General features: G+C 40.1%; 1 protein-coding gene across 7 annotated transcripts in view; it reads right to left on the bottom strand.

Annotated features, from left to right (window-relative positions):
* The window catches only part of Shal (potassium voltage-gated channel protein Shal), a 93123-nt gene extending 82427 nt beyond the window's left edge, over positions 1 to 10696 (bottom strand). For 2 of the 7 annotated variants that reach the window (XR_011545918.1, XR_011545919.1), the window contains exon 1: positions 6641 to 10693. Coding sequence is in view for 5 of the 7 variants with exons in the window: in XM_070658466.1 (XP_070514567.1) it covers positions 6641 to 7755 (1115 nt within the window). In the remaining 2 variants the exon portion in view is untranslated. Of the gene's footprint in view, positions 1 to 6640 lie in introns of all 7 variants that reach the window. The other 5 variants (XM_070658463.1, XM_070658464.1, XM_070658466.1 and 2 more) reach the window with 4 other exon arrangements.
* Positions 10697 to 18848: the final 8152 nt, after the last annotated feature.

The following is an 18848-nucleotide window of genomic DNA, read 5'->3' as shown; positions in this document are numbered from 1 at the left end:
TGTATAACGAACGTTATATAATAAATATAGCAGGCGACGAATATTATATAAACAAATATAATTTATGTTTGACGCCAATTTTAAGGATTCTGTATAATTTGTAAATTGCAAATGGCACTGATAAATTATAACGTCATAATTATAATAATAATTTGTCCAAGTAGCGCTTATTATCGACGATGATCCAACGGTAAAGCTGACGCTTAAGGTTACAATTGAACGACGAAGGAATAAAGGAAACAATGGTTTCCTGCAACTCGTAATTTTCTTCTTAATTAAACCTACAAGCGACTCGCACACCCCGCGGTCGTCACGTAATGCGGTAGAGAAAAAGAGAGGGCGAATTTTGTGGGAAGCACATTGGGTCGAGGAAAAAGCACGCATTATCGCGGCTGAGAAGTCTGTGTTTTGGCGATACGCCAATCAGGCTTTCTCGGCGCGGCAAAGTGTTTGTCGATGCCTGCAATCCCTTCTCTTCGTTATCCCTGCACTATCTTTCGACCCATTTTTTCGCTCTTAAGGTATACATCAACGTCGCTTTAAAGCCATCCCGTGTTAAACTTCGCGCGAACGAATCTTCGATAGCGCCTCGAGTTTTTAATCCCCGGAAAAAAAAAAAAAAAAAAAAAAAAATCTTTAAGAGCGACGGCGGTTAATTTTATGTGATAGCGCGATTCTCTTTGATCATTACCTACAGCTTTTTATTTATACCCCGCGTCACTCGCTTAACCAAGAAAAGCAATTTCTTCAAGATCGATTATTATTTATGGAAAGGAAGGAGAAATAGTTCGAATATAATAGTATTAAGAAATGTTCTCAGTGCACGTAGTAATGTTTAAACAAATAATAAAAAAGATATTTTAATATATAAGTAAATCCGAATGCGTTGCGCGAACGTTACGGTGTAACGGTGAATCCTGAATAGTTAAATGTAAAATAAAACAATAGGGTTCGTAAATTCGTCGATATTTGTCAGAGTGCTATATTTAACATTACAGAATTGCAAAATAAATTCAAGTTGAAGCAAGAGTTTCTTGGAAGATCTCGCTGTATTTTACATTATATTGTCTCGTAATTTTGCCCTTCCATTCTCGAGGATTCTCTTTTTATGATCCCTGAGGATCTCGTGCCTGGTAACGCGAAACACCCGAGAGATTTTATTTTCGGAGTTCAATGACGGCGAATACGAAACTTGAGGAAGTTCGCCCTTGTACTTATTTTTTACGTACACACCTTAAACTACCCCCATCTCACGACCTAAATAAACTTTCGAGGATAGGCCACAAGCGTGCGCTTAAGAAGAAAATTCTCCTCAAAACTCGCATTCGGTTATATTCCGAAGAAAAAAACGGCATTACATAGGTGAATACTCTCCTACGTAACATATACGTAGCGCCTAAATTAATTTAGCGATTGTAGGAACTTTCTTCTTCCTTCCCTTTACCGCTCGCCGAGATATCCGATTACGAAAGCTAGAGATCCTGCGCGCGAAACTCTGCTCTTGATATTAATAGCTTGATTTTTAGACCGCCGAAGAATTTTCCGAGAAATATAATTTTTCTTTATTTTCGTGCTTCCCGTCGCACAATCTATCTTTCCTCATAAGTCCACTCTTGCGGAAAGTGAACGTCTATCGATCCACGATAAAACGAACATGTAGGACAATCGAAATCGATCTCAAATTCCTTAAAAATCAATTATTAAAATTTCTAGAATTTGGATTTAACACGCTAGATTATTATATACGTAATTAAAAAATGGCTGAGAGCAATAAAATATTTTACATATTGTGCATATTATAAAATGTTGACGAATGCTTGTATCACAATAACGTGATATGAAATAATTTATGTCATACTTGAATCAATTAATAGCTATTTAATGTCGAATAATTTATATTTAATTGCCTGGATTTTTTAAAATCAATTCGCACATATCGCTGCATCATAACCGTATACAGCTGTACGTAATTTTTTCAAGATGCACATTATACCCAATGCGATTGTCAGGCTATACACGTCCGACGCTTTCTTCTTGGATTTTCTTCCGACAATTCCTTTTTCATGATTTATCACGCCTTTATTATTTCACAGAAAGATAAAAATAAACATAAAAATCTAAATTGTGAAATACAAAGAAAAATAATAGAAAAGATGGTGAAAAATGTTAGGTCACGTACATCACTTATTTATATCGCGACGATATATAGAAAGCATACAACAATTTAATAATATTTCTAATTTACGATATAAAATAATATAACAAATGCAACACACATCGAATGCAAATTTAAATTCGAACAAATTTATGCGCGCATGGCAAAAAATATCGCATAAAAATTGTATCGAAAAGTCGTGCGTGAAAAAGGAGCAGTGTGAAAACGAACTCGTTGATCTAGCGTTCGATTGAGCTGGCGCAATGAAAATTGTTAACGTGCATATCTCGCTACGGATTCAAATTTTTTTTTTCTTCTCTCTCCCCCCCATTTTCGTGGCATCGTGCGACTGCCAGCATAATTGCAATACGTCGTCATATCGAACGTGATTCTCATTCAAGCCGCGATGCGAATTCACGCTCGATGGATTCCATTGGCGAGAGATTGGCTGATAGAGTGCACCCGGCAGATTGAATAAGGTACTGTGATACGACACGTCGAGATCTGGGAGACTGTCCCACTTACGGTAAACTGAATAACGTTGCCCAGCGCGGCGCTCGCAGAATCTCGAACGAACCCTTTAAAGGCTCGTGCTTTTTTTCTCTCTTCGAACGTTGTTAAGTCTCGTTTACGGCGACCGTTACCCACCCTCCTCTTCCCGTGGTATATTTTATCTCTCGAAAGCCACCGGGATATACGCATGTATGTCATGTACGTGCTCAAAAACGGTTTTTAATGGTAATTACTTTAATTCTAATCACGTACAAACTTGATAATAATTGCGCGGAAATAAAATTTCTTTTTTTTTTCTTTTTTTTTATTGTAAAATGTATTTAGACTGCATTAATAAACTTTGCATTGCAAGTAAAATTCGTATCTCAATATTCGACAAAGTTAATATCAATTGAAACTCATAACGTTTTATTGCGCCAGTAATTTAATTTAATTATCACTCGACAGTAATATATTTTTTTGCTCTTTTCGATCTCTTTTAGTACAATCTTTTCTATTTTACCGTATTATTCTTATCTCGACGTTTTGTTTTCTAAAATAAAAGATATGTTGTTATAAGCACTACGTACGTATCTACAATATTACCCTATACTGTTTGGTATTGTTCCAATTTAAACTGAAAATGTTAAACAATAGAATACCCATTTTAGCGTCCACAAAAATGAAAACTATATCAATAACATGCTATCCGCGTACCTATAAAACACGGTGATATAACAAAGTAAAATAAAAAGCATTGTTAATCACAAAGAATTCTTAATAAAGGAGCTGTCCACCGTGATATGTTTACACCACCTGCACCGACCGCGGATAGACGCTAAATTAAAAATCCACTCGCGTTACTATACGCCACATGAATTTTCCACGATCCATTCGCGATCCATTCTCGCCAGCAAGCTCAACACTTTCGTATTATAACGTTCATCATCATGACACGCGCGTGTGAAATACGTACATAAGATGCGATAGGTCAAAAATAGCATACGCGAAACAACCGGCTGTGATTTACACGTCTGGCCCACCCAAGAATCGCACTTGCGTGTCACGATGCATTGATGCGATGCTCATTTCGAGAGGAGTCGGATAAATTTTCGCACGAGCCAGAGCAATATGCAGGCCGAGGTGACACATGTGACGCAGAGCGCGGAGACAAATTTTAGGCAGACCCCTCGATTCAGTTAAATGTGGCCATAATTTTCTTTTTTTTTTTTTTTTTTTTTTTTTTATATATTTCTCATTACTGTCACAAAATGTTGATCCGTTTAGGAAAGCTGACAAAATTGAACAATACTGTCTGTTTAATGCAGTGAAACGTTTACTTAATTCAATACGAACAGAAGTATTTCTTATACCCGGCGAGAGCAGTATAACAGTTTATGTAAAGCGTTGCTGCAAAATTAATTCGTAGCTCCAACGGTAAAAAGCTTTTTAACTACGTTATTTTCCGAGATTCGTGCTTCTCGTGCGCGGAAATTAATATCCGTCCCTTTAACGAAAATAGATTTGCACGACGGAGGATTAAAAGTACGATGGAATTGCACTGTCGCCGATGCATAAGCTACGTAATCTCTACAATAAGCGAAGAGTTTCGGTAAATCCCATGCGCGAGTAAATTGGTTTGATTTCGCAGGTTTCGCGTGGTTTTTAATACCACAATTTTTATTCTTTTTTTTTTTTTTTCCTTTTTTTCCTACTGGGAGTCGCGTAAGCCTAGGTCGAAGGTAATTCGTATCGGCAGCCACTATTTGGCCGGTGTAGATTAAAAAAGGATCACGCTAGCCGTGTGACTAGACGAACCCTCGAGGCACCTGTTGATCCTTCTCGTTAAAGTTTGAAGGAAGTGACCTGTCCTAGTCCTGCAGACACGCAAACGCTAAGGCACGCGGCGGTGACACGAGAAAGTAGCGCGGCACGCTGTCGGCTTTACTGACAAATCTGATTTTTCCTGCTCGGGGTGACATAAATATACATTAGATTGCCTATTAAATCCGGATCTATCCCGGGGATTATCCTCAACGTTATTTTACGAGCCTCATCCGGTGCTTTAAGGAAACCTCGATCTCTCCGCGGAGCATACTCGCGCTTCGTCCGCGCGATAATGTTAGACAAGATAGTTTTGCATAAAATTATTTGAGAAATACGATTTGCATACAAAGTGCTGCACAACTACCGACCACGCCTCTATTTGAATACTAAAAGACGATAGTGGTGAGCTGTAATCTTGAGATTGATATAGCATCCAAAGAAAATCTAGAATAAGAAATAAAAAAAAGAAAAGAAGTATACCGGCAAATACAGTATCAAGATATAAAATAGCTAGCACCGTTTTTCAATTAATGCCAAATGTCATAAATTGAATGAGTTTCGCGTGATCTCGGCAGACTCGACTCAAATCACGCGAATGGTAACAAGTAGGTGCAACTATCAGGCAGACCTCGATGACTCGGGTTACACGCGTGATTGTCAGCTGTCTGAACGAAAACGCAACAAAAATACACGTTGGCATAGATTCGACCGGGCAAAAATAGCAACTATGTCGTAAAATAGGAGGAACCACCGGCGCGCTTCCGAGGTATCGAGCACGAACGTGTATGAGGTTGCGGAAGATACGCGTCCGAGACTTTTCCGCTCGTGCCGGCTCTCATTTCCGATATTGAGCCGAGAAAAAGAAGGAAAAAAAAAAAAACCTCGTTGGAAGGGCAAAAAAAAGAAGATTTTATGAGCCAATAAATTACGGGAGAATAATGCGCTTTCAAATCACACTAGTATTTTTACCGAATAAAATTTATTACTCTCATCTAGTGGTTAAATTGAATGAGAGCAATTAGTAGGCACGAACCATGCTTTATATTGTAATCGCATGATATAATTACATATATAATTATGTAACAAATATTATACGAGTTTTAAATATAATCTAAAATTGTGACAAAAAAGGTAATGAAACAGACATTTAACGTTGCTGGATATTAAATACATCAGCGTAATGACACGCACAAATTTGTATAAATAATAAGTTATCTTATCATTATGTAAACTCAAGTTGTGCACTTTTCACATTTAATATTAAAAAAAAATTTTTTTTTTTTTATTTCACGTAATTTCCGAGCTCATAAATTATTCATGCACCAAAACGGTAATAATCTGGGGAAAGTTCGAAAATGTGATAAAGTCTGAATGAAAACGCGCGTTATCGAAATAATTCAAAGTGCAAAATACTAAGTGTCAAAGTTCCGCACAAAAACAGCTACGGGCAAGGGACTATGACGATCTCGTTAAAAAGTTATAACGACGCTGAAGTTGGTCGCCAGATTGTGTCGAATACTCGAACTCTCGTGCACTTCGACGGGCAATTCACTTGTACTGTATGGGGGTGCATAACTCGTCGCATTGTAGTGTACTACTACTACACTCCATCACCGCGCTGAGTTACGCGAGTTGTAAATGCGAAATTTGCAAAAATCGATTTATCGACAGTTTCTTTCATGCGAAAAAAAGTTTTACATAAACTCGACATAAATATTTATACGCACATCATTCTCCCGCTTTGTAACAGTTTTTTCTAAAATTAAAACCGCGTTCCGTTTTCATATTCGAAGACGACATAAGTCCGTCGATCAAAATTATATTAGCGTATTAAAATCGACAAGAACAATTAATATGCATTAAAAAGCCGATATATTAAGAAAATGTTGCAAGGTATGGGTTTTACATTGCGGACGTGCAAAGTATAGTCGCTCTTAAAAAAAAAGAAGAAAAAAAAAGCACAAAACATTTCTAATTATTTATATTAATATACGTATATAAATGCAATTTAAATTAAGAAAAAATAAATAAGTAATTAAAATATATTTTATGCGGAAAAATAATTTTATATTACGATATATCGCAGCGTCATTATAATTTTTGCAATTGACGCGTAAGAGATTCGCTATCTGTCGTTAAAAGAAATGAGTAGAAAATGATATTTACCCCAGCGTTGTCATCGTGACGATGGTATACCAGAAAGCGGAAGGTATCGAGGTGAAGTTGGTGCCTTCGACGTTCTTTTCCGCGTAGAACATAACGGTGGCGAAAATGATGATGGCCATCGCGAGCGAGAACACTAGAAAACCTAGCTCAGAGGCGCAGGACTTTAGCGTGTAGCCGAGAATACGTAATCCCTGCGAGTGACGCGAGAACTTGAAGATACGGAACACGCGGAACACGCGTAGCGTCACGAACGCGCCCGACACGTCGTCGTTGTCGGTGATCCCGAGCCCGATGTAGTACGGCAGTATCGCTACCACGTCGATAATCGACATCACGGAGCGCGCGAACTTGCACCGGCTAGGCGCAGCGAATAACCTGAGGAGGTATTCTGCCGTGAAAATCATTACGCACGCGGTGTCCAGGCAGAAAAACACGATCTTGTAACGTTCGCCGCACGAGAGAGTACCGGCGCGGCCCGGACGATTGCCGCACGGCACGGTCTCTACCACGTTCGCCAGCACGCTCACGGCGATGAAAAATCCAGTGACGTAGTAAAACACCAACGCGGCGGTGGAGATGTGCGGATTCTGGAAAGCCCGCCACATCTTCTGTCGGATGTCGAGCAGCTGCTGGAGATTTTGGTCGCCGTTCTCGCTCAGCTTGTCGTCCATCAGCCGCTCGGCGTTCTCGCGCTTGCGATCCCGATAGTCCTCGTAGCAGCAATCGCCGATGACATCCGGCAAGATACCGAAGAACGCTAGTTCTTCGTCGTAGCTCGTCAGGCACTCGTGCTTTGGATAATGTAATTTGCCGGTTCTATAATAGTTGAGGATGTGCCGGAAAATGTCCGGGTCCCGGTCGAAAAAATACTCCTTACTCTCCTCGTCGTAGAAGAACTCGCGCTCGTTCGACCCGAGCAGGGTATCCGGGTACTTCTCCAGGGTGTTGCGCCACGTCTCGAAGCGACGGCCGCTCACGTTGATCAGTAGCTTCTCGTCGTCGGCTTTACGTCGGTCCTTCGGAATCGGCGGTGGTGGCAGTGGGTGTGTGGCGATCGGCACCCAACCGATCGCCGCCGCACGAGCGAATGGCAGCCACGCTGCCACCGAGGCCATACTTGAAGGTGGAATCTTCTTTCAGGGTAACGGGAGAGCCAGCGTTGACCGTACCCGAAGACGTTCGGCAATACGCTTTACTCCTGTCACCAATCGATCCTTTACACGTTTCGGTTCCTCTCTTCTTTGCTAATCTAGATCTACGACAAGTTCAACATCGATAATCCGACCCGCATCAATCACTTACGTAGATATTTGCTTCAACGCCGAATCGTGTAAAACGTTTTTCGTCGGTGCGTTTTTTCTTTTTTTTTTGACATTTACGAACCGACATTTACGGCGCCGCGCTTTTCAAACGTACGCCATCACCACGGCGATTGCTTCCAATATATTTCTTATCGGCGAACTCGAAACGATTTTTTATTTTTACCACTGCCAACTCTCTGAGATACTTGTTCTACATACAGATTCGATAAACCTCTTAAACTTAAAGACTTCTTTCTTCCAATTATGGCGCGGACGCCACTTCTTGTCGCAATTTTTTTTTTTTTTTTTTTTTTTTTTATTTTCTTTTAGGTCAGCTCGAGCTGCCGCTTATTTGATTCATGCTTCTTTAAGCCCGCCGCACGACTACTGATCTGAATCTTTCTCGAAGTACGATCACATCGCTAAATTTCTATTTTTAATTCAAGTTCTTTTTCAACTTCTAAATTCTTCTAATTTGATCTTAGTTTTTAAATCCAAGATCTACCAGCTTATTTCTTCCTTGCTACAGACAGCCCTTCTATTTCCATCTATTTACTTCGCTTATCTGTCTACGAATCTATTTATCTAATATCGTCGGCTGCGTATACTTAATCTTTTCAACGAAGCTTTTCCACGCGGAAAAAAAAACCCAGGTTTCGGCTTTTCTTATCACCGCTCTCATTAAAATGCAAATGTCGAAGCAGTCTCTTACCGAGACGCGTTATACCTCGCCGCATTTGTCGTGCAAGATCGTAGGTCCTAAACGAAAAGTCGTGATTAACTGGCCAAATAATTTTTGCCTCTCCAACGTCGCGGCGACGATGACAACGACTGCGACGACGGCAATGACGGTGACATTAGCGTCAACAGCCTGAGCTCGGGCACGATCCCGAGGATCATCATTTCACTTTTTTTTCCCCCGAGATCCTCCCTTTCTCTGATTTAACTTGTTAATATCGGGTTTAACGAAGCGATGACCGGCGCGCAGCAAAACACGAGCCGAACGGAGACGCGCGATGGGTTAACCAATCGCGTTCTGGCAACGTGCCTCCCATCATCATCGATAGTCACGCGATAGCTGTTCGTGGGTACTCTTCAGAGTATCGCATCGGAGATCTTCCACCTGTTTCGGCTCGCTTGGCCACCGCGAGAGCCTGGGCTTGAGTCTCCGCCAGCAAGCGCCCACCAGGACACTACATTCTCGAGCTTTCGAGCTCTCCGTTGATTTCCTAGATAGATTCGAGTGCACTTCTCAGAGAGATGGCCGTCGGCGACATTACTCGTCGATAAGACTCGATGTTTCCTATCGAGTCGGGCTCACATTTAAACCTCACGAATTCGCGTAACGAGCAACGAAACGTTCTCGTTTAATGATTGCGAGAACAAGTGTTTACAAAGGTCAAAGATCGTTGCGACGTGTAAGAAAATAAGTCCGAAAGTCTTTGGCGAAAAAGATAAGTTATTTCTGTAAAAATTTCTCTCGTGCACTTTTTATTAGATAAAGATGACGCGTAGAGCTTTTTCACGGAATATTATTTAAGACATCGTATATCGATGTAAGAGATTTTATTTTAAGCGCCGTTTACTAGCGAATTAGCCAATTAGCTGAAGATGAGAAAAATTTCGTGTTTCGCTACAAAGCCTTCATGTATTATCCGAGCGCACCATCATAAACTCGGTCAGGTTCGTCGAGTTGAAAATTCGCATAGATAAAGCTTTGTCAAAGCCGCTTATAGAATATAGGAGAAAACGCTTACGAGTAAACATCAAACAGTCAACGAAAGAAAAACGTCCACAGCTTCCCGGCGTTGCTTTTTGAAAGCTCCGTCGAATTGCTTCGCGTCAGAACAAAAAGAGGCGTTTATCACTCGCTCAGAGGCCAAGTGGTAAGCGAGTTTCGTTCATCGGGCACTCCGGTCAAAGTGCACGCGAGCTTTTTTTTTCGATCGCGCAAGCCCCGCGTATCGTTTGTCCTCGTATGGTCCCAGACTTCCTCCTCGTGGCTCTTGCAGCAACCGCCGGAGCGCAAAAAGCTCACTCACCGCCGCGCGCGATTGCTTACGCAAGCATCGCGCGTGCTTCTCCCACGATGCATCTGGTCTGTCAGGCTCCTCCGTTCCCTTCGACGTGTCGGTGCGCCGATCCGGAATTTCCGGAAGCACGCCAGCCGGTGAAAAGCCCCCGCTGATAGAGATCTTCCCGAGAAGGTAGCGCGTCTCCGCAAACTCCAGCACTGGGAGCTCGCACGTCGATCTTCCCCCTCAGGCGTCCGCCAGGACTGTTCTTCGTAAGCTTGCGCGCACTACGTTCCGCTTGATTCTCTCTCTTTCTTTCGTTCGCACTCTCTCTTTCTCATCCGAGCTTTTTCGCCGCCGCTCCTCCCGCCGCGCGATACGACGCGTCGTCCGCCGCGAGAAAGTGCGTACGCACGCGTGATTAGATATACGCGCCGACGTTTCCCGTGCGTACACTGCCGTCCCGCGTACGTGTACGAATCAGTCACACGTACGTGTAATATATGGTGTTATAGGCGCGTGTAATGTGGCTTGTCGCGCGCGGCACCGTCGACAGCACCACGATTGGAGCACCCGCTCGATGAGTTGGTCGCTCGCGACTGTCGGAGCTTGGCCGCCTTGGCCCGCGGCCCCGAGCTTCTACGGTACGCGGCGGTGGTGCGGTGGTGGCAATCGGCAGCCCGGCACCTCCAGAGAAGCGTGGCTCTCGTCGCCTCGCCAGAGAGAGCGGAGCGACCGCGTCGCAGCAACGCCGTGCGAGCGCGGAGCGGTCACCTAGCCAAGGTCTAAATTGATTTTTACGGCGTCGCGCGGCGGTGGCGACGCTCGTCGGCGTCCCGACGCGGCGAACGTACCCCGTTGCCCGGGCAACCCCTCAACTATGACGTCACGGTTCCCACCCGCTACCCCTTTTGCGCTCGCCGCCGCCATCCCGCCTCTTCCTTTACCACCCGCTTCGCCGCCGCTGCCCCCGTATTTCCACTTTAGCCTACTTGCGCTTTGAGAAGCGCTAGCTTTCAGCCTCACCCGCGAGCCCCCGCTAACCCCCGCGAGGCCCCCGCGAGCTCGTCTCACCCCGCGCGATACTCTTAATGAGAGGGAGAGAAAGAGAAAGAGCCAGAAGTTATCCCGAGTCGCTACGTCTACTTCTCGCCTCTCATGCGAACCTTCGTATTTATCGTGCTGTTTTATGTTTTCTCGCGTATTCCTGCATTCATTCATTCATTCATTCATGCATCCTTTGTTCTCGTTATGATTCTTCATATAGATCTACTCTAGCCGTGTATTAAGCTCTTTACGTTTCCCTCGACGAAAAAACTTCCGTTCTCATCTCATGCATATTCAATTTCTCTGCAAAAATCATCGTTCCTGTTTAATTCGCTTTATCATTCTTATATCACCGTAACAGGCCGATGCGGCTTCCTCCAATCTATTCCAAATGTTATTCCCTTCTGTAATCCTTGATTGAGCTTGCTCCAAAAGTTATTCCGGCTTATGGTCGGGTTAAGTCTATTTCTCGATTAGCCAACCTTGACTTTCTTACATTACATTGTCTTTATGATCTAAAAACAAGCTCGGGAAAGCAGTTGTTCAATCTTAACCAAACGGTTATTCAGCAGTTGAGAAAAAAAAAACTCGGTTATTATTCTACATGCGTAATTCATGTCGGCATAAATGAAACCAGTAAATAAAATAAAAATGAGGGTTTTTTTTTCTTTGCTTTTGCTTGACTTTCACGATATTATTGCGATTCCCTCATTTAAATACCATCTCTTTACCTCTTTCTTTCTCTCTCTCACTTCGCTCATCTTTCATTTCCTTTCGCGATGAACAATGCTTTCCCATTTTATTTACTCCTTTCGCCGTTTACTTTATTTGCGCATTTACGGGATATCCATCGAGCTCTGTTCCACTTCCTTTGGGATTCTTTTCGTTTGATTTTCTCGTATTTTTACTGTTCCGCTTACATCACCAGTATCAATCACCATAGCTGCACCCCTTTCTCTTATATTTTCACCTCGGACTATAATTTTAGGTCGTTTGTCTCCTCTCTTCCTGCCGGTCTTCCGTTTCTATCCGTTCTCTTCCTTATCTTCTTTTTCAGTTACTGCCACTTTATCTTTATTCTCCATTCTCATATCTCCGTCGCTCTTTCGCTCTCTTTTGCTTTTATCTTCTCGGCGTGTATCATTTTAATCACGATTTTTATTTGCGTTTTTTAATATACTCAATTTTTTTTTATTTAGCTTGAAAGGATTTCAAATGACATTCGTATTTTATCTAATTAATGATTCGTATCTTAAGAGGAACGATTGCACATTTTTATACTTTCCATTCTTTTTTTTTCTTTTTTTTTCCATCGTTTTTCTTTCACATTTTTTTTTTTATAACCCTTATTCCCCTTTTGCTATCATCGACTCAATTCTACAGATTACGATCTCACATCATCTTTTCGCGCTTTTTTCGTCTGACAAACTCCCCAACTAGACATAAAAAGTCGCTTTTTTTTTTCTTTCCACCATTTTTCACTCCTCTTCCGTTTCATTACCGCGGGCCTCACATATTTCCCTTGTTCATCCGCTAAGTGTTGCGTTATTTTTCAGCTTCCTGCTAAGAGCGAAGTAGATATTTCGTTTAAGCTTCCATTCATTCGTCTTCAACAAAAGGTGCAGGTGGCTTTACGGTTCTCATCTTTGTCAGTTAGTCTGATAGAGCAGCTTTGTTGAAGCAAAATAATATACAGTAATTTTTATACGAAGCTGTCAACGGAAATCAATAAAAAAAAATTCTTTCTTTTTTTTTTTTTTTTTTTTAACAAAAAATATAGAAATAAAGAAATACTAATGATATGTATATCAGCGGTAGAAATACTACAAAGTTTATTCCTAATTACGGGCATAAAATAATCTAGTAGAAAATAGAAAAAGAAACTGAGGAAAGATATAAAAAGGACAAGTGCTGTGCCGCCAGGTAAATTCTCGACTTTAATGAACGTGCGAAAGAGTACAACTTGAAGACAAGAGTCACCCTCCGGTACAGCCAGTAACTTCTCCGTAAGACGATCCTTTTGCGGAACATTCTTGGAATGTTCCACGTTGACAAATAGCCGGGATAATAACTTTGATATGGACGCATAATATTTCGTAAATAATGCAGCAAATTAAAATTATCGATATCCGCTCTTAATAAAATTGATTAAATTATAATAATTATTTCTAAATGCCATTTTTTATAAGTACCAAATAAAATAATAAGTTTAAAGAAAATTATTATTTTACGTGCAATATAAAAATGTTATATGTATATTACGCAACTGTGAAAGTATAAAAAACTAATTATAACTTTTTCATTTGAATACATCTATATGGGATGTATGTATATTAATACATTTTTACGGAAAATAATAATGTATATCCGATATATTTTTGCCGAAATGTTAACTGAAAAGTAAAATTGCTAAAGTTCAGAAGAAAAACCGTCTTGCTTCCACAGTTGGCGAATTCAGAATCTTTGATCCCCAAAGATCAACAGAAATTAAGGACACTGAATTATCCGACCACGAACAAGGCCAAGTATTTACTAGAGTTGTGAAATGCCTTGGTAATTGCACCAAGTTGGCTGCTGAGCCCTTCGTTAAAAATCTCGTCGAATCTTTTCTTCCTTTTGCTAATCCCCAATATTCTTAATAAAAATAAAGATTTCAATTGTCCAGCGTCCTTTAAATTATGATTTTCAAGCCACGTTCGTAAGTAGAATCGAAACAAACAAACCGCACGTAATCCATCACAAGTTGCGTGATTAGTACGCCAGTTATAAGTTTTGGAACAATCGATCTTAAGATTTTATCGATAAGCGGATTACTCGTGAGTAAAAGGCACACAAAAGTGTTGAAAGCACAAAAGCTTTCAGAAGCCCGGTGTCTCTTCGCAGAGACAATTCTACGTGTCCGTCTCGATAAAATTTTCGCCGCGCAGTTTCCCAAGAGTTTCGTCCCCATCAAAAGTTGTATCGCCATCTCTCCACGGGGCCGTTTGACTTTGTCGAAGTTACAACTCCGAATAACGAACGGAATAGTTCTTCTTCGAAAACTTATGTCGGTATGGCGAGTGGAAAGCACTTGTAACTTTCGCAGCTCGCGAATGCTATGGATCTTTTATCAGATCGAAAGCGGCTCGCGGATGTAAAATAGTACAGTGAGTCACGTTGTCGACGTTAATTGCAGACCGCAAAACCGTGAGCGTTAACAATAAGGGAATATATTGTGTGCTAGTTGCAATAAATGATAGTTGTTTCTTTTTTTTTTTTTTTTTTTTTTTTTTACAGTCACATAATGTATTAAAAATTAAAAAAAAAAACGATTTATAAATTACTTACGAATAATTATGTAATTAATCTGTTTTGAAATTATTTTATAGAAATAATCGAGTTCGAAAAATTTAATCACGGTGATATTATAATGAGATTTAGTTACAGTCGCAATGCATTACGTCGATACCGAGATTTAAAAGCTGAAACTCGATAAAATCTTGGCGCATGCAATTTACTAGGTTTTAATGGCCTATCGATAAAGTTAGGCAATCCCCTCCGATTACTTTATTGTGGACGCGCCCTTCTCGCCTTCTAAACTGTAACTCATTTCATACCTACAGCTAACTCTCGGCTGAAACTGAAAAATGTTCACAAAAAGTTGCCAGCAGGCATTCTTGTTAATCTAGTCGGTATTAAAATCGAGGTCACGATCCCTTCGCACACTTGTCCACCTTGTATATTCATCCTTCACGTTCTTTTTCTTTTTTCTTTTTTTTTCTTTTTTCTTTTTTTTCTTTTTCTTTTTTATTTCACAAACGCGTGAGAGCAACCCTTTAAGGTAGTTGCTGACAGTGACCGTTTTCTGTTTCGTTTTCGACCCGTTAAAATGTTGATTTAAAGCAGACCATTGAGCTGCTTTGTAAGGTTCTCCGCGATAAGCGATGATTTACATAACTGAAACATGTATGATACTTATCTGGGTTAATGAAGGATTCCTGCGGAATGACCGAATCTTTCGACAAAATAAAAAATGAATAAAACAACGTAAAAAAAAAAAAAACAACGACTTAACTATCTTAAAATGTATCGCAGAAATTTATTCGACTTTTTCACTTCGCGTACCTTTCACAAATTAATTTTTTGTAAATTTTTATTATGTCTTTTATGAGTAAAAAACAATAGTCATCACTGTTACGTGTATACGTTCGTAGATTAAGCATATATTCTGAGCTTTATTTCTCATTGCATTTTATTCAATATTACAATCAAAAACTAATAACAAATAAATAGAACTTGGTTTTGGAATAAACTCAATTTCTCGTATTGATTTTTTATAAGTTCGATAGAAAACGCGAGACTGCCAACAGACGATAAACAATAGTGAATAAAATTTGCATTGTATCTTATCTGCACCATAGAATAATCTTACTTATAAATTACCAGATTATCTTTCTTATAATTGACTTAGATCATTGCATTTCTAAGTCACTCACTTGAGTGTATCATAAGTAGAATGATTCTTCGATGTAGACAGGACGCTAATTCGGTTTACTACTCTATCTAAGGTTGGAAAGTGCCGTTTTATCGACAGACTACGAGGTGTTTCCGTAACCTGAGGTTTAACATCGCGCATGCTGATAATCGATAAGATTCTAAGACCGCAATTCTAAATGCAGAATTGCCTGTGATAGATAAAAAATTTTCAGAGTAAGTTTATTATCACGAAAGATAAATCTTTTTTCTCTGTTATCGTCACAAGGAAAGTTCTCTCTTATTTTCGGCAAGCTATGTTTTGCATATCGTCTACAGGAAAAAGCGAAACTGTACTGTAATCAATTTTATAGGAAACTTCAATGTAATTTTACCTTGTGAAGAACTTATCTTTTGAATTTTTACATTATCGATTATCAGCATACACGGTATTCGACCTAAAATTACAGAAACAATCCCGAAATCTGTAGATAAAAGCGGCTTTTTATTATGCGATCATAAGATTACAATCTATTTTATTTTAAACACAAAATAAAATTATATTAAACTTTATCACTGATAATACGGTCGTAATAAAGTACGTATATCTTTAATCGAGTATTAATTCAAATGTCCATCAAATATACTATCGTTAAAGTTCAAAGTGAAATCGATATATTATATTTTACAATACAATTTAATATTTTAATTTAATTTGTAACGTAAATATTTTACGGAAGTTTATTACATGCAATCGATCAATAATTGCGAAATCTTAAAGCTACTAAAAAGTGTTTTCGTTTTAATTACTACAATAATTTTAATGAAATAAATTAAATACTAAAAGAACTAATAAAAAAAAAATATTTCTTTTAATAATTACACGTTTTCGTGGTAAATATAACGTTGACTGCCGCTACTTACTAATTTTAGCAGCACACGCACTATGTTTATAACTCCATTAATCTCGCATTAACTTAATTTTTATCCAATTCAAAATCACACGCAAATCTACGGAAATAATGACACCAGAAGATTAAATCTATGCGTTTCTAATGGCACGTTCCTATTGTTGTATTTCTCAAGCCAGTTGACAAGATCGATCATCGAGTCAATAAATGGCAACCGGGAAGGGTGAGGGTGAGAGCAAGCGTGAGGGTGAAACACGCCACAGTGGGCCATGTTGTTGCATCGATTATGCACGTATGACCCTCGTCGATACACATGCCATTAGTTTCGTCAATGGCGAGGTCGATTGCCGTCTTTCGTCTCTTGGAATTATATATTAAACCTTTAATATATAATTTACAATCCTAGTATTATTACGTCCACGTTTATAACTTCTCCCGTACATTATCTTTCTCATCTCTCTCTTTTTTTTTTTTCCACAAACTTTTTAAAAGTGATCCAATACTCTTCAATAATTAAAACGATACTCAATCTGCTAAGTAGTTCTACTAAGAATTTCCTAGGTAATCTTTTCAGTGTCTGGGGAAATCACCCAACATAACACTATTGGAGAAAAATGTATTCTTAGAAGAGTGATACGAAATATTATTTTGTTATATATAAAATATAAAAGTATGTATATTTAAAAACATTTTTTTTTCTTTTAATCAGAATTTTTCGAATGTAGTTATTAATTATTAATTTATCGACACTCTCGTATATTAATTTTCACGTTAACACGTGTTTGAATAATGTATGAAAAAAGCAGCAGTTTTTTTTTTCTTCAACTTTATTTTAATTGGGTTACCACTTAATTAAGGGTTCACAAACATCTCGTCTAATATAATTATTTAAATTACTAATATATTCGAGGCGGACTCTCGAGTCTTTGATCTTCCAACGTTGGACCGCAATAACCAAGTTATCAAGGTGCGAACTCTCTCGCTCGTTGTTGCCGAAACAATCAAGGGAATACTAGCGGTGTATCGTAACGTTCGTCAAGTGTCCATAGTTACTGGCGCGACAGTGCGCAGGGTTGTTTCAAAGTTGTTCGTGTTACGCGACGCCTTGAGAGAAGTTTGCTCCGGCACATGTTCCGCATCTAAATGCACGTTGTCTAACGCTAACGTCGTAAACGTTACGCGACGCGATAGTACGTGAATACGTGCACTTACGCGTACTGGCTGCAGAAACGCGGACGGGAGCCTCCTCTGCGACGAGAGTTTACTTCGTGGCTTCGATTGAACGGGTCTGTAATGTTCCATGAAAATAAATGGGGCAGAGGCCAGAATAGTTCCATAACAATTACGAATTATTGGCGCTCGGTGTTGCTAAAGCGCGCACACACGCAGATACTTCATTGCGATTTTGCAAAGACGACGATAGGTCGGGGAAGAGAATTTTAGAATTTCTAAAAAGCATTCCGTGCGGCTGTTAAACTTGTACCGTAATCCTACTTAAAGTTTTAGCTTCACCCTTTTTTTTTTTTTTTTTTTTTTTTTTTATTATCGCGATTTACGGTTATCTCGAAAGTAGGTGCATTGGGATTAGGAATTGCTCATTGCATTTTATCTGGGAATTGCAAATACTTAGAAAATTTCAGCTAAAGCTACTTTATCATTTCTACCCCCTTTTCCCCCTATCGTTTACCCTGGTCGGTGAGGTGAAAGCTATTTACACGCTGATCGCAGTTTATCACTGCTTACTGCCCCTGAGGGACTTGTCTCTTTAAGGAAATCGTAAACTTCTATGATCGCTCTTCTTTTTGTCGCCGTTCCGTCATGATACAATTTAAGATTCCGAAAGCCCTCCGCCTCTCTAATCCCGATACCATCAGTGCAGTGTATTTTATATATTGAGGTATTATACGCGCTCAAAAATCGATTCTTCCGAGCGTATGCATTTTAAAAGCTGTACGCGCAATTAAATTTATAATTCGAAAAATTATACGAGTTACGAATTAATAAAGGAGTGAAGAATGCTCCCGTTGCAGTACGTAATATTCTAAATAATATCACACGCCACCAGAGAACCGTTTCAACAAAGCGGGAGCGAACGTCGCGCATCCACACTCGGTAGGATTGGCACAGCGCGTCTGCGAGTATCGGGGCTCACCTCAAGGGTTGTTTTCGACAGCAATCGCGCCACCAGCGGAGGGTGGCGGAAGCAGGCCACCCTCTCTTTCATCTGGAAAGACAGTGCGGCCTGATCCGCGGCGCCGGCCGAATCGCCGGCACCCCGTTCGCGTCCGCGTACCGTTCGTGTCTCGACGCGATGTGCCGGAAACGATGAATGAAAATGTGCGCGACCTCGTTCTATCAAACGCGTATCGCGGCGAGAGCAGCCCGCGCGATTTCCCGTTAAAGCGTCCGAATAAAGAACTCGCGACCAGGCGCGTAGATTTAATCGCTAACCATTGAATACCGCGTAGAGTGCGAATCCATA

This window comes from Cardiocondyla obscurior, linkage group LG06, assembly GCF_019399895.1.
Source record: "Cardiocondyla obscurior isolate alpha-2009 linkage group LG06, Cobs3.1, whole genome shotgun sequence".
Taxonomy (NCBI): domain Eukaryota; kingdom Metazoa; phylum Arthropoda; class Insecta; order Hymenoptera; family Formicidae; genus Cardiocondyla; species Cardiocondyla obscurior.
This window is presented reverse-complemented; position numbering and strand designations above follow the sequence as displayed.